This window comes from Ascaphus truei, chromosome 2 (assembly GCF_040206685.1).
Source record: "Ascaphus truei isolate aAscTru1 chromosome 2, aAscTru1.hap1, whole genome shotgun sequence".
NCBI classification, from domain to species: domain Eukaryota; kingdom Metazoa; phylum Chordata; class Amphibia; order Anura; family Ascaphidae; genus Ascaphus; species Ascaphus truei.
Window position 1 is genome coordinate 78,274,381 of NC_134484.1, and position 17,447 is coordinate 78,291,827.

The 17,447-nt window shown below is 42.0% G+C and overlaps 1 protein-coding gene across 1 annotated transcript in view; it reads left to right on the plus strand.

The window, feature by feature from the left end:
• Positions 1-17,447, plus strand: part of RIPK2 (receptor interacting serine/threonine kinase 2) — a 53,161-nt gene that overhangs the window by 25,390 nt on the left and 10,324 nt on the right. Inside the window, exons 5-7 of the mRNA XM_075582960.1 lie at positions 875-924; positions 4,642-4,803; positions 10,893-10,972. Coding sequence (XP_075439075.1) covers positions 875-924; positions 4,642-4,803; positions 10,893-10,972 — 292 coding nt within the window. The remainder of the gene's footprint in view (positions 1-874; positions 925-4,641; positions 4,804-10,892; positions 10,973-17,447) is intronic.

The window sequence follows — 17,447 nt, forward strand, 5'->3', positions numbered from 1 at the left end:
AAATAATTAAGTTCATATATACAGTGGTTGACAAATCACCAAAAAATCTACTCGCCACACAAAAAAATCTACTCGCCACCTAGTACCAAACGTGTGCTGCTTGGGCCAATATTTACTCGCCCGGGGGTTAAATCCACTCGCCCGAGGCGAGCAAATGTATAGGTTTGTCGAACACTGCATATATACATATACATACATATACATATGTATATATGTGTGTATATATACTGTACTGTATATCAAATGGAAATATTACTGTGTGCTCATTTACATGTCTTAGACAGGTCTGCAACCCTGCCTTTCACCATTATCACCCAGCATACAGTGCTTCCACTGCAGCAAGGGATTCTGGGAAATGACATGCAAATGAACGCACAGTGCCATCTTTGGCTTCAAACCCATTTTGATATGGACCCCAATAAGCTTGTGCTTGCTACATTGAACAGCTTTTCAGCACAGCGTGGGTTAAGATGCATAGCTAGTAAACCTACCTACAGACAGCTGTTTTGACCTTTTATACTCAGTCTAAGCAAATATACAACAAATCATATGGGTTTCTCTTGTGACTTATATTTTTATTATTGTGATTCACATAATTAATGTACCGGTCTTGAGAGAGACTTTTCTTCTGCTGTTTTAATGTGTATTTTGTATTTTAATATATTTTGTTAATATTTTGGGGATGTTGAATGCCTCATTATGTGGAATGTTGTTGGTTTTTTTTCTTCCTTTTTTGTTTTGGGAGGTAGTTGGAGATTTAATTCCACTAGTTGCACCGCTGATCATTATTAATATGCAACAGGTCTTGATTTCATTTTAACCAGCTGGTCACTGCATCTATTCTTGAATATATGTTTTTGTTTTCATTTTCTAGCTATGCAATTATTATGTGGGAAGTTCTCTCAAGAAAGCAGCCATATGAAGGTAAGTATTATGTTTGGCTTAGTCTTATGATTGTTGTTAACATAATCTTGTGCAATATGTGTAGCACTGCTTTCCCCCCACCCTGGGAAATCTTGCCCTGGCTACAGGTCCGTGTGGTGCTTTGTACCTGTTTGGCTCCAGGAGAGATGAGCTTCCGCGATGTTGTAGGGAACAGGACAAGCTTTTGGTGATCCTCTGGTTCTTCTGATAGGTGTCAGCGCCTCTAGTCACAATAGGCTCCAACAGAGCTGGAGATAGTCCCTACCATGACAGTCTTTTCTCCTATACCTCTGCCCAATAGACTGCGACTTAAGCAGAAGTATATATAAAGGGTCTTTATTGGTGAATCCACTGCAGGTGGTATCACAGCGTTTACATCATAGTGGAGAATGGGTCCCAGACCCCTGAATGGTGCTGGCCAGCAGGTAATATTGAGGCCTTGTGCTCTGCACAGATCCTGAGCTCACTCGGCCCCTAGAGGGGCTGAAGGCACGTCTCACTCCCAGCCGGAACTCCCAGAGGAACTTGAACTGGACCTCTGCTGAGCTCAACTCCTATAATTTGAATACTTCCTCCCTAAGCTCAGAGTCAGAGAGGGGAAGGGGGGGGGGGGGGGGCACAGGGTCTGCACCATGATTGGCTGTAGACAGACTCATGTTCACATCCACTCCAGTCACTCAGAAAGGCAAACAACAACAATATTATACCCTCTACAAGCGCTAATCTACAAAGTGCAAGTGAAACACATATTATGGTGAAACACACAATAAAAGTGAAAATGATCACCACTTATAGGTGGTGGTGAAAGCTGCCAAGGGGACTAATAAACAGATTATTCCAAACCTGTAAAAATACAGGCAAATACAAAATAAAAGTTCCCGGCGCTGAAATAAATGTCCAACATACCGTAATCCAAACGAAAGTCTCAGATAAAGGTTTCTGATGGATGGTATATGGAATACAAACAGAGTCCCAGGGTGTTGGTAAGTCCCTTGACGATGTCCACAGTGATTCTGGGGAGACAGAAAAGAAACACACCAATTGCGCAGTATGCAACCACTCTTGACCCCAATCGGAACCAATGGACATAGAAACCCCACTTACAAGATGTAAACTTGTATATTCATGGGAGAGAATCTGTGACTGTGTCTTTACTCTGCCTCAGTAGTTCACAGATCCCACGTGACCGGCAGCAGTGCTTTCTTTTTCCATACAGCGAATGGCACTCACAGGGGACGCAGGCGAGGCATGTCCATGCAGGAACAGAAAGATGACACAGATGGTGTAATACGTACACACTTTAATAAAAACGTTTAAAACACAAATCACCCTCACTTACAATAGAAGGGGGATGATAATATGACTCACGAATGCCGTCCGCAACTTGTCAACAGCCTGATGCACGCTTGAGAGCCCTCCTGAATGGCGGTCTCTGTTCCGGATCTACAAGGTGGATGGTGTTGGATTAACCTTGATGACGTTGCGGTACGAGAGCTTGCAGAAACTCCGGGATTCAGAGGGCCAACGCTTCTTAGTTATTCATCGGTGCAGCGCCTCCAGTCAGCTTGGATCCTCTGTGATAGCAGTGGATGGTCCATTCTGACACCTTTGTTCTTTCAGCAACACAGTGAATCACACTGTTTCTGGTACAACTTAGTTGAGGCTCTGTGCCTTCTGCTCTGAATTGATGCCGCTGGATGCCTTATGGATGCCTGCTGCTCTGAATTGATGCCTGCTGGATGCCTGCTGCTCTGAATTGATGCCTGCTGGATGCCTGCTGCTCTGAATTGATGCTTGCTGGATGCCTGCTGCTCTGAATTGATGCCTGCTGGATGCCTGCTGCTCTGAATTGATGCCTACTGGATGCCTGCTGCTCTGAATTGATGCCTACTGGATGCCTGCTGCTCTGAATTGATGCCTGCTGGATGCCTGCTGCTCTGAATTGATGCCTGCTGGATGCCTGCTGCTCACTGCCCTCTCCTCCCACAAGCAACTGCACAGCGTGCTCAGACAGAATTGCAACCAACACCATCCACCTTGTAGATCCGGAACAGAGACCGCCATTCAGGAGGGCTCTCAAGCGTGCATCAGGCTGTTGACAAGTTGCGGACGGCATTCGTGAGTCATATTATCATCCCCCTTCTATTGTAAGTGAGGGTGATTTGTGTTTTAAAAGTTTTTATTAAAGTGTGTACGTATTACACCATCTGTGTCATCTTTCTGTTCCTGCATGGACATGCCTCGCCTGCGTCCCCTGTGAGTGCCATTCGCTGTATGGAAAAAGAAAGCACTGCTGCCGGTCACGTGGGATCCGTGAACTACTGAGGCGGAGTAAAGACAGTCACAGATTCTCTCCCATGAATATACAAGTTTACATCTTGTAAGTGGGGTTTCTATGTCCATTGGTTCCGATTGGGGTCAAGAGTGGTTGCATACTGCGCAATTGGTGTGTTTCTTTTCTGTCTCCCCAGAATCACTGTGGACATCGTCAAGGGACTTACCAACACCCTGGGACTCTGTCTGTATTCCATATACCATCCATTAGAAACGTTTATCTGAGACTTTCGTTTGGATTACGGTATCTTGGACATTTATTTCAGCGCCGGGAACTTTTATTTTGTATTTGTACTCAAAAAGGCAGCATAAGGAGGGGTAAACCCACAGGATAACCTTCCACTGTCTGTAGCTATCAGCACTTACGTGACAGGAATGCAGAAAGATAGTCTGGACCAGCCATGGCTATATATGAATATATCAATACTAAATATATTATCATTTGGACCTTGGTATGTTCATAAATGTCTTCTAGTCCTGACACATACAGTACAGTCCTTATTTTAGCCAATTCGCATACATTGTCTGGGAGACTCACACAAGTTAGTCCTCATCTGGCCTCCTGGGACTTTAATGCCTAGTATTTTGCCCTTAGCTGCCACAAGGCTAAAAACTGCTGAAAACAGAGGAGACAAAGTAAGAAGAGAAGCTTGTCTCTTTGTGCAATTCTATGACCTCTTACAGGCTAAAACTGAACATATCTTCCCCTTTTTCTCCATGGTATTAAGTGCCCTTGTGAGGGGATAAGAAGGATACCATATACAACAGGACTAGGGTTATGTGAGTTTATATACAAATCTACTGTATGCATGCAAAATAAGTGAATGTGTATTTTTTAATTTGCAAAACTGTGTGAAAAAATAAATCAGGGACTCCGTGTCATCATACTGTGTGTCATATTTTCCAAGTCTCTTCCTATTGGAGAAAAACTGGCAGTTACTGAAAACCACCATTAGGCTGCATTTGCTGCTAAAGATCCAGAAATAATCCAAACAAAAAAAATATATAATTTCCAATGTTTTATTTTTTTCATATCAGCTAAGGCAAAAAAACATTTATTACCCTCCCCATTTTCTTCTCCGATTCTCCTTTCTGTCAGACATTGTAATTCGGAGGTTGTGCTATACTGGGAGGACAGTGCTCAACTAATACAGGCTTAAGTCAGAGTGATTTTATTAGACACACACACACACACACACACACGGCCTTTCATACTACATAACTTCAGATAAGGATCTGGGCTGTTCCTAGATGACGATACCATTTTGTCCTGTTTTTTGACAAAGCAACGGTGGATTTATCATTTACCAGCTATCACATACACAGTATTCAAATGATGCGCTCACACTTTATAATGCACTTTATTTGTTTTTATTTTAACAGAGGCAACAAACCCTATGCAAATTATGTTCAGTGTCTCCCAAGGAATCCGACCAGACGTTAGTGAAGAAAGCATACCAATCGATATTCCTCATCGAGACTTGTTTATTTCTTTAATGCAAAGTGGATGGGCAAGCAATCCCAATGATAGACCAGCTTTTCTAAGTAAGTTTTATGTGTGCATGATATAACATTAGTCAGAAGATCCACCAACCAAGTTCAGCTTGATAAGTCCAGTAATTAAACTAGTTTAAATGGTTTAATTGCTCTGCACTCTCTCCACACAGATTGCCATTGTTTTGCATTTACTTTTTTTCTTACTTCCTTTAAGATATCTATTCTTGCTTTTTCCAACACTGTAAAATGTAATGCTCCATTTAGGAGATATACTTTAAACGTTCAAAATATTAAGGGCCTTATTCTATATATAACAAAGCTTATATAGGATAACCCCCTGGAGGTTAAAATGAAGCCCTACACAGAACCCAGTGCGATCTAAAGATTGCCATAATAACCTCAGAAGCCAGAGCTTAACCCTGAGACCAGAGGTGCTACGGCAGCAGAGTGGCACAGCCCCTGGAGTGCCAGACCTGATGACGTGGCCGTCTTGTTATGGGCACTGAAGGGGTTAAGAATATCATGATTTTTTTTACACTAAAAAATAGTGTGGGGTGGGGGAAAATAGGACATGCTCAGGGGCTAAACACTAACATCATACGAGTTCAATTTATATATGCTTCTTTAAAAAAAACTTTTACTGGCATTAGCTGTTATCACGGCAGTTGTTTTAATATATGTGGATGGCAGCAGCCAATTACATTTTCCTCGCAGTCAAATATTCAACAAATTGATAGCTTCTGAATGCAACTACTTATTCAAGTGTCTGTTATTGTTAATTACAGCTCCAGAATACATTTTATATATCTATCTCTATCTTCTTCTGTTAAGTAGATGAGATTGCTGCTCTAACCCTAGGTATGCCGAAGGGGCCGCGGCAGTCATGTGACCGTGGCATCCCTTAATCTAGAAGCGGAAGGAAGAGTCCTCCTCTTCCATTTCCCTACAGAAGAGCGCAGGAGGTGATCTCCCCTACAGAACAAGCCCTCTGCAGGCATAACATAGTCACTACATCATGGGGCCCCTGGAGTGCCGGACCCCATGACATAGTGGCTATGTCTTGGGGCACCCAAAGTGTTAATTAACCAGGACATACTTGAAAACGAGCGGTAACTCTCAATGTATTACTTCCTGGTAAAACATTTTATAAATACAATAAATAAACCTATGCTTAGCCCAATCACAATCTGCTTGCTACAGTAGACTGGTGCCTTTGAACAAATTAGGATAAGGAAGGGGACTAAACGTGACAGTTGTGATGATCATTTGTATGTATGTGTTTGTTGGTACACTGGTATGTATGTGTTTGCTGGTGCACTGGTATGTATGTGTTTGCTGGTGCACTGGTATGTATTTGTTTGCTGGTGCACTGGTATGTATGTATTTGCTGGTGCACTGGTATGTATGTGTTTGCTGGTGTGCTGGTATGTATTTGTTTGCTGGTGCACTGGTATGTATGTGTTTGCTGGTGCACTGGTATGTATGTGTTTGCTGGTGCACTGGTATGTATTTGTTTGCTGGTGCACTGGTATGTATGTGTTTGCTGGTGCACTGGTATGTATGTGTTTGCTGGTGCACTGGTAAGTATGTATTTGCTGGTGCGCTGGTATGTATTGCTTTACTGGTGCGCTGGTATGTATTTGTTTGCTGTGCACTGATATGTATTTGTGTGCTGGTGCACTGGTATGTATTTATGTGCTGGTGCGCTGGTATGTATGTGTTTGCTGGTGTGCTGGTATGTATTTGTTTGCTGGTGCACTGGTATGTATTTGTTTGCTGGTGCACTGGTATGTATTTGTTTGCTGGTGCGCTGGTATGTATTGGTTTACTGGTGCGCTGGTATGTATTTGTTTGCTGGTGCACTGGTATGTATGTGTTTGCTGGTGCACTGGTATGTATTTGTTTGCTCGTGCGCTGGTATGTATTTGTTTGCTGGTGCACTGGTATGTATTTGTGTGCTGGTGCACTGGTATGTATGTGTGTGCTGGTGCGCTGGTTTGTATGTGTTTGCTGGTGCACTGGTATGTATTTATTTGCTGGTGCACTGGTATGTATGTGTGTGCTGGTGTGCTGGTATGTATTTGTGTGCTTGTGCGCTGGTATGTATTTGTTTGCTGGTGCACTGGTATGTATGTGTGTGCTGGTGCGCTGGTATGTATTTGTGTGCTGGTGCACTGGTATGTATGTGTGTGCTGGTGCGCTGGTTTGTATGTGTTTGCTGGTGCACTGGTATGTATTTGTGTGCTGGTGCACTGGTATGTATGTGTGTACTGGTGCACTGGTATGTATGTGTGTGCTGGTGCGCTGGTTTGTATGTGTTTGCTGGTGCACTGGTATGTATTTGTTTGCTGGTGCGCTTGTATGTATGTGTGTGCTGGTGCGCTGGTATGTATTTGTTTGCTGGTGCACTGGTATGTATGTGTTTGCTGGTGTGCTGGTATGTATGTGTGTGCTGGTGCGCTGGCTTGTATGTGTTTGCTGGTGCGCTGTTATGTATTTGTTTGCTGGTGTGCTGGTATGTATGTTTTTGCTGGTGCGCTGGCTTGTATGTGTTTGCTGGTGCGCTGGTATGTAATTGTTTGCTGGTGCGCTGGTACAAAAAACATCAACAGTAAATAATAAATAAGAACAAAGCCGAGGTAAGTGTATAGAAATATATTACACGCCAAAGTATATATTCATACTTGTATGTATGTATGTATGTCTTTATTTGTATAGCGCCATAAATGTACATAGCGCTTCACAGTAGTAATGCATGTCATATAAATAACAAATATAAATAACAGATCATGGGAATAAGTGCTTCAGACATACTGTAAAAATAACATTAAGGATGGAGTCCCTGCTCCGAAGAGCTTACAATCTAATTGGTAGGTAGGGAGAACGTACAGAGACAGTAGGAGGGAATACTATTAAGTGCGTCTGCAGGGGGCCAAGCTTTGTGTCATGTGTCCATGATTATCCAGTGCTACTCATATGCTTCTTTAAGCAGATGTGTCTTAAGGTGGGTCTTAAAGGTGGATAGCGAGGGGGCTAGTCGGGTATTGAGGGGAAGGGCATTCCAGAGGTGTGGGGCAGAAAGTGAGAAAGGTTTAAGGCGGGAGAGAGCTTTAGATACAAAGGGGGTAGAAAGAAGACATCCTTGAGAAGAACGCAAGAGTCGTGATGGTGCATAGCGAGAAATTAGGGCTGAGATGTAATGAGGGGCAGAAGAATGTAAAGCTTTAAAAGTGAGCAGTAGAATTGAGTGTGAGATACCGGATTTAATCGGAAGCCAGGAGAGGGATTTCAGGAGGGGAGATGCGGAGACAGATTTAGGAAAGAGTAGAGTGATTCTGGCAGCAGTGTTTAGGATAGATTGTAGGGGAGACAGGTGAGAGGTAGGAAGGCCGGACAGCAGGAGGTTGCAGTAATCGAGACGTGAGAGAATGAGGGCCTGAGTCAGAGTTTTAGCAGTTGAGTAACAGAGGAAAGGGCGTATCTTTGTGATATTGCGGAGGAAAAAGCGACAAGTTTTAGAAACGTTTTTAATATGAGAGGAGAATGAGAGAGAGGAATCAAGTGTGACCCCTAGGCAGCGTGCTTGGGCCACTGGGTGAATGATCGTATTTCCAATAGCAATGTGGAAGGATGTAGTAGGGCCAGGTTTGGGAGGTAGTATAAGGAGCTCTGTTTTTGCCATGTTAAGTTTCAGTCGGCGGATGGCCATCCAGGATGATATTCCAGAGAGGCATTCAGAAACTTTGGTCTGTATAGCAGGTGTAAGGTCAGGGGTTGAAAGGTAAATTTGTGTGTCGTCAGCATAGAGGTGATATTTAAACCCAAAAGATGTGATTAGGTCACCTAGAGAGAGTGTGTAGAGAGAAAAGAGAAGGGGTCCCAGGACAGAGCCCTGGTGTACCCCCACAGAGAGATCAATAGAGGAGGAGGAGGTGTTAGCAAAAGAGACACTGAAGATACGATGGGAGAGGTAAGAGGAGATCCAGGATAAAGCTTTATTCCGAATACCAAGAGTATGGAGAATGTGAAGGAGAAGAGGGTGGTCAGTATACTGTAAGTAAAAAACATGTTGAAATAAAGGTGATGAAATTATGTCTCTATTACCGGGAAAGCACTCTTTTTCTTTTACTTATTTGTAAGTGTGAATATACTATATACTTTGCCAGTGTAATATATTTCTACCCACTTACATCGGTGATTCTGGGAGAAAATCCTGAGGTCTTGTTGTAAGAGATACAAGAGGAGTAATCAGTCACTCACTCTTGAACTTCGCAAGCAAGCAGTGGTGAAGTTATAGACGCATGCGCAGTAATCATCAGCTATGTTGCTCCCTTCCCAAAGAGGATTACACGCAGGCGCAGAAAGGTGATGCTCGGCTAGGGATGATTAAAAGCACAATGACAAGCTTTAGAAACGGAATGGTTCTGGAGAGGTGTCGATAAGAGATTCAAATCCTTGAGCGAGCCCTGTGTGTGTCTGCGGGGGGAGGGGGGTACAGGCTAAAGCTGCACTGTAGTTCAAAGACATGACATATTTTCAACAGGCAGGTCATCATATTAATTTGATCCCCACACCCCCAAATACATATAAACCACACAAATCAACCATGTGCAGTCAAACGCACAGTGTCGCAGTCAAAAGCTACAGCACAGATTGAATATCGTAATATCAAGATGGTTTAGGCAGGCTTGTGGAGAAAATAAAAATAAAAAATGACGAGAATTTTTTTTTTTTTTTGTCACTCACTCTTGAACTTCGCAAGCAAGCAGTGGTGAAGTTATAGACGCATGCGCAGTAATCATCAGCTATGTAGCAAGCAGGAATGTGAATGAAACCAGAAAGACACACATTCAAAGGAATGGTGTTGGAGAGGTGTACTGTACTGTAGATAAGATAAGAAGTTGAAATACTGCAGTGCAGTAAATTAGCCTGTGTGTGTGCGGGGGCGAGCGAGGGGAGAGCGCTGAAAACGCCAAAATGTGATACTGTTACAGTACACGCCTATGCGTTTCAACAATGTTCAAATGAGACATACAGCACTGCACATGCATGTATAAATATGCAAATTTACAATTACTGCGCGCGCACACAGACTGTGTACTGACGTAGGTTGAACTGCTAAAGTATTAGACTTTGAAGACAACAGCTCGCGAACGCCCCTCTGAGTTTTTAGACGGTATTGCAGTATTGCAGACAGCGCTAATAAAATGTTAATATTACGATCGCTAAAATACCGGAACATATTCCGGAAAAAAAAAATACTGCATCTGCCCGTGGTTATCAGAGTTGCGCCGATACGGCCGCACTAGGATAAAGGTGGCCGCAGCTGTAGTATTTGGCCCTTGGTGGGTGTTTAGGCCTTGCGGGGGGGGGGTTGTGAATGGAGTTAACCCCTTCATTACCATAGCAGTTAATACTGCTAAGGTAATGAAGGGTTAACCCCTCCTGCTACCCATCCGCAAGGCCTAAACACCCTTGGGTCTACTACCCCCTTCACCCACCCCCGCTACCCACAATAAATACTAACACACACAACAACCCCACTACCCACCTCCTAGGCTCCAAATAAACATTACAATATCTAATACACAACTTACCCCCTGTGCCCTCCCATAAAACCATGCTTTATTTTTTTACACACATAATTAATACCACAGGCCGGTGAGGTTCCCGGGTGGTCCCGACGGGTGTCCGCAGGCTGCACAGTGCACCCCGGGGTTACTTTCTAAAGCTGTGTGTCATAAATCCAATTAGCAACATTTTGCTAATAGGGCTATAGGCCATTAGTCAAGAGAGGAGGGGGGGGGGGAGCAAGTAGGCAATGGGGGTCATTTCCCAAGGGTGGATGGTTAGGCCCCCCGGGGGGTTTGGGTGGTAGGAGTTAACCCCTTGCTTGCCTTAGCAGTTAGTAAAGTATTGCATTGGGAATGCTTTATTAGTCACTAGGGTAGCCAAGGGGGGTAGGTAGTATAGTTTAAGTTTTATATTAACCCCCTTATAGCTCTTAGTGGTCAGATAGTCATGGAAACCCTTAACTAGCTGACCACTTGGGCTACAAATGGGTTCATCTGTAATTGTTTGTAATATGTAATGTTGTTGTTTTTTCTCATAAAATATCTTTTTTTTTTTTTTGGCAGAATGCTTATTAGAACTTGAACCGGTGGTCAGAGAATATGACGAAATCTTGATACTTGAAGGAATACTGCAGATAAAGAAAGTAAGTGTCTTATTTGTTAGTAATTTTATCAAGTTTTATAGGCAAATTAAGATCTAGGCCATATTTACAAAACGGTGCTTTGCTGGAAGACCTTATCACACATTCACTTAAAACCTATGGATGCCATTGATACATCCTCCATAGTGCACAATAGATAATGGTTTGTTTTATACAAGTCATGGGCATCAGTTTTGACCAACATCAAATTTTACCATTTTATTAAGACACCAGTAGCCCATCTGTATTTTGTGACATACAGTGTCCTATCTGTAGAGATTGCGTAACTTTTTACTATATTATATATATTAAAATATATTATATATATATGAGAATATAGGTACTTATTGCACATGCTGAAGTAGAGTACACTTTAGAATAACTGCTGTTGGTAGCATGGCCTACCACTAAGAGTGTGTTATCTTACAGAAAATGGGTGTATCATCTAATGGTATGTCCGTTGGTGCAACTACCCTATTTCCTCAATTCTAAGACGCACCTTTTTTTCAATTTTCACATGTCTGAAATCGGGGTGCGTCTTAGAATCGATGTATTAAATAAAGTGTCTACAGTACTAACCCCCTCTTTTCACTTAACATGTTTCAGGAGAGGTCCCACGTCTGCAGACGGTTGAAGATGGACAGCGGGCGGGAGTGGCGGCTGCAGGACAGGTTCCAAATCTGCAGGTGAATGAAGATAAGAAGACAGCGGGTGTGCGGTGGTGGAGGCGGCTAATAGATCATAATAGCAGGAGCAGAGTGGCATAGGGGAATGGCTTGGGAGGTGCACACTGTAACACCGGAAGTTGACCGGTGTCTGACTTCCAGTTACAGTGTGCACCTCCCAAGCCATTCCCCCTATGCCGCTCTGCTCCTGCTCAGCTCTCCTGCTGCCGCACCCCACCGCACGCCCGGTGTCTTCTTATCTTCATTCACCTGCCGATTTTTGACCTGTCCTGCTGCTGCACACACACACACGCTGTCCATCTTCAAACATCTGCAGACGTGGGACCTCTCCTGCCGCCGCCGCCCGCTTCATCCTCCGCTGACATGGGACCTCTCCTGAAACATGGTAAGTGAAAAAGTAATTTTCCTCGATTGTAAGGGCCAAATCGATGGTGCGTCTTACAATCGAAGGCGTCTTACAATCGAGGAAATACGGTATTTCCATTGCTATTTGCAAAAAATATACAATTTATTGTCAAGGAAAAATGTCTACTTTTGATTCTCTTTTCAACTGAAATTCTGTATAAAATGCACATTACGACTTGCAAATTTTAGTAAATGATATGGGATGAGGCAATATTCAGCAGTGGGACAGTATTCATACCAGGTTATATAACATATCATCATCGTCAGTGAGGTTAAACCTTAGGATTGTCATAGACCTTGTAGCATCCCTCTTCTCATTCAATATTTCCATTTGCCTGAATAAAGATTGGCTGCTTTGACAAATAGATATAGTGAGATTCTTTCAAATGATTGGTCTCTCTCAGGATTTGACCATTTCCTGTCCTTACTCACTATTTGGATTAATGGCTCTTTAATCATTGCACTTTTAAATGGTGTAGCCTTCCTTTAGGTTTGTTATTCCCTTCTTCTCACCATTCCAGTAAGACCACCAATTACGACCTTTGTGATACAGATTTTACCATAGTTAATATATCTGGTTATTGGTTTGTTAAAAGTATTAAATGGTTGGAAGGCAGCAGGCACTCATGAAGTTGAAGAAAAAGGTTTATTTAATGAATATACAGTTCAGTACAGTGTACATATTCCTCTGCGAAAAAAATAAAAAAAGAAACCAGGTGCACTCCTAGTGTATTAAAGTTTCAACAATTTTTATGGGACTCGACCAATATAAAATGTGCACTCACAAACATAGCTAGAACAAAGACAGGCTTTTCTAAGAAACCTAATCAGGCAGGTGGTGTTGGTTAATTGACTACCAGCAATTAACCACCACACTGCTTGATTAGAGGCACATTTCCTGAACAGGGATAACTCCCCTGTTACAATCCTCTTGTAGAGTGCTATGGAATATGCTGGCATGTGATAAATACGTGTATGTATGTAAATCTTTATTTATATAGCACTATTAATGACATAATAATATAACACATACTGTATTGGGAATAAGCGCGTCAGACATAAAATGACATGCCTTCAGGACTGCTATGGTAACCATTCAATTAATTTCCCTCAAGCAACCCATTGCATAACAGACAAGCTTACTAGCCGCTAAGGCATTCAAGGGGTTAATTTCCACTATATCCTTTGGGGGTCTTATCCTTTAACACACAGTACTCCCACCTCAAAACATCTAAAATGGCTTACAAGCCTTTTTCCAGATGGGGCTAAAGGCCTGTAGGTCATGAGTCAATCCAACCAAACAATACACATATATTATAATAATAATAATTGCATTTTGTAAATCCTGATGGAAAGCGTGACAGTTTTAGTCAGCTCTCTGCCCTTTCTCAAGCCCCAAATGTTGTGCTTTCCATCAGGATTTCAGTTTATGCAGACAGCACACCACAATTAAGGACCACCAATACTGGACATTAACGGTAGTATCATCTCCATGATCATCTTCAATCCTTGTTGATCCACTGCTGGATGAAGGCTTCCCCAATTATCTGCCAGGTAATGCAGTTGCAAGCCTCTCTTCTCCACGTTGCTTCAATACATTTTCTAAATGTATCCTCCCATCTTACTTTTGGTAGTCATCTTGGTTTTATATTCGCTTAGAATCCAGTCAAGTAAATTCTTTGCCTAATGATGGTAATTTCAATTTCTTCACCCTTGTGATGATGTCACAGACTTTTGTTTGATCTTGAACCTACTCATTCTTTTTGCTGTCTGTTCAGGTAATACCAGCATACATCTTTCCATACTTATTTGTTTGTGTTGCATGAAGATTCTAAATTATATTTGCATTTAGGGTTAAAGTTTCATAATTATTAGCATATATCCTATTATGATATTTTCATGTAACGCATCATTTTGTCTTGGTAAGAGCATTACATTTGCATTTTACTTTTTATTATTTATTATACTATTTATTGTGTAACTTTTAGAGTGCAGTGTTGACATAATGTTACATGTACTATATAAATTGTAATATTATTCACTCCAGTTGTAATAAATATTAATTACACTGAATGTATTGTTAAACTTTCATTGTTGCTTCATCGACAGGGAAAAGTGACATTTAAATCAGAAATGCCTGATTTGCTAAATTGCTTATACTGTAGGTCATCAAATTCAAACCTCTAATGGGCCCCCGATGACTCTCTTGCCTGGGGCCTTAAGAACCCCATGGTCACCCCTGAAAGCATGTAAGGTGTTTTGCAAGGATTCTTTCTACTTCTGCCCAACTTCTTTCAAGATCTCGGTTGTAATTTCTAATGTTTGTTTTTCGGGAAGGGCACATGGTACATTATTGGTGGTTTCTTTCCCCTTGTCCTCTGCTGGATTATGCCCTGTGTTATCTGGATTTGCATACAATTTCATGTTGAAGTCCTCAACTCTCTTTTTGATAAGAGCATGGTCTTTTATTGTTGATCCATCGTCTTGTCTGTATGCAATGATCTACTTCTTCCCAACCATCAGTCACTGATTTGTCTTCTTTAAGCTTTAATTATTTCTAATACTGTAGTCTTCTTCACCTTATCACAGTTACATTTTCGTACATCTTCAGTTATACTATACGTTTGCAGATTGACTTACACAGCTTTGCATATTCAATGCTCATTCTTGTGTCCTGGGATTGCTTATATTTCATGTCCTCTCCTTTTTAATTGTTTTGTCTCATCAGATATTTTCTTATCCTTTTTATTCTAGCGATTCCTCCAGGATTTTTCTGAGGTTTCAACTTCAATATCCATAAATTCTTCATAATCTTTTGTTAAAGTCTCCCCATGCATATTGAGCAATTTGAAGTGATTTTTTTCAGTTTTTAATTCTCTAATGTTATTCTTTAAGTTATTGATGTTGATTGTTTTTATCTTCTTTTCAATCAATTTTCTTATTTTCAAGTTCGCATTCAGATGTAATCTGCAGCAAACCAATCAGTGACCTCCCCTTGTGTCAAAGTGGTTAAGGACTTTGCAGTCTTCAATCACGTGTTTCTTGTTAATTTCCATCCTTATAATTCAGGAGTTATCATGCTTTAGCAATATAATGCTTTGTGACTTTCATTGCCTGGCAACTGGACATCGCCTTTTAGCCCCAATTTTTTTATTTAATTCACATCATGAGTGTGGTTATATAAGGTACTTTCTTTGGTGCATGTAGTACAGTATCTTGATATAGGTTCTAGTGTTGACCGAAATGTCGATCCTTTTTTAATCCAGACATGTCAACTCCCACTGATTTGGAGTCGGTGTCACTGATTTTTAGCATCTTTCATTCAATGGAGTCTATCTAACAACACAGAGGAAAGTGTGTTTTGAAACACAGCCCTGTTTCTTGGAGCAGAGTTGCATAATTATATGTTAGAACAGTTTCTTAAATGTGATTGGAAATTTTAGACTGACGCCCCTTGACATATAGCGTGTTTGTGCCCCAAATAAATGATGCACGGAAATGCAGAATATAATACATCTCATTATAATATGTGCACCATGTAACTCCCCTCAAATCTTCCTGCTGATACTTCTCAAATGGCAAGCTGACTCAGCAATGTACGGTCACTGTGAAACATACTGTATGAGCAGGATGAGTTAAAAGGTTTCGGTTTTGTGCCAAAATAGTCTTGATCAGGGCCGTAGCTATAGCCCAGGCAAAGCCTGGGGGTCCACGCTCTTGGGGGGCCTGCTCTCCCCCTGGTATGCTGCAGCCGACGGTGGGGCAGATCGGGACCCGGTGGTGGCTGGCACGCCGGCAGCCGCATAAAGCAGTTGCCGTGGGGCCCCGCTCTCCCCTGCTGCAGGGTTCTCTCTCCGTGTGGGACAGAGTGTGAGGGAGAGAAGCCTGCAGCAGGGGAGAGCTGGGCCCCGCACCAACTGCTCTGTGTGGCCGCCGGCCCGCCAGCCACCACCGGGGTATTTATTATGTATTGGGGTGGGGGGGGGGGGGTATTTATTATGTATTGGGGTGGGGGGGGGGTATTTATTATGTATTGGGGTGGGAGGGGGATTTAATATGTATTGGGGAGGTGGTGTATTTATTATGTATTGGGGAGGGGGTGTATTTATTATGTATTGGGAAGGGGGGGTATTTATTATGTATTGGGAAGGGGAAGGGTATTTATTATGTATTGGGGAGGGGGGGTATTTATTATGTATTGGGGAGGGGGGGTATTTATTATGTATTGGGGAGGGGGGGTATTTATTATGTATTGGGGAGGGGGTGTATTTATTATGTATTGGGGAGGGGGTGTATTTATTATGTGTTGGGGAGGGGGTGTATTTATTATGTATTGGGGAGGGGGTGTATTTATTATGTATTGGGGAGGGGGGTATTTATTATGTATTTGGGGGGGTATTTATTATGTATTGGGGGGGGTATTTATTATGTGTTGGGGGGGTATTTATTATGTATTGGGAGAGGGGGTATTTATTATGTATTGGGGAGGGGGGTATTTATTATGTATTGGGGAGGGGTGTATTTATTATGTATTGGGGGGGGGTATTTATTATGTATTGGGAAGGGGGGGTATTTATTATGTATGGGGGGGGGTATTTATTATGTATTGGGAAGGGGGGGTATTTATTATGTATTGGGGAGGGGGGTATTTATTATGTATTGGGGTGGGGGTGTATTTATTATGTATTGGGGAGGGGGGTATTTATTATGTATTGGGGGGGTATTTATTATGTATTGGGGGGGGTATTTATTATGTATTGGGGGGGTATTTATTATGTATTGGGAGAGGGGGTATTTATTATGTATTGGGGAGGGGGGGGTATTTATTATGTATTGGGGAGGGGGTGTATTTATTATGTATTGGGGAGAGGGTGTATTTATTATGTATTGGGGAGGGGGTGTATTTATTATGTATTGGGGAGGGGGTGTATTTATTATGTATTGGGAAGGGGGGGGGTATTTATTATGTATTGGGGGGGTATTTATTATGTATTGGGGAGGGGGTGTATTTATTATGTATTGGGGAGGGGGTGTATTTATTATGTATTGGGGAGGGGGTGTATTTATTATGTATTGGGGAAGGGGTGTATTTATTATGTATTGGGGAGGGGTGTATTTATTATGTATTGGGAAGGAGGGGTATTTATTATGTATTGGGAAGGGGGGGTATTTATTATGTATTGGGGAGGGGGGTATTTATTATGTATTGGGGTGGGGGGGTTGTATTTATTATGTATTGGGGAGGGGGGTATTTATTATGTATTGGGGGGGTATTTATTATGTATTGGGGGGGTATTTATTATGTATTGGGAGAGGGGGTATTTATTATGTATTGGGGAGGAGGGGGTATTTATTATGTATTGGGGAGGGGGTGTATTTATTATGTA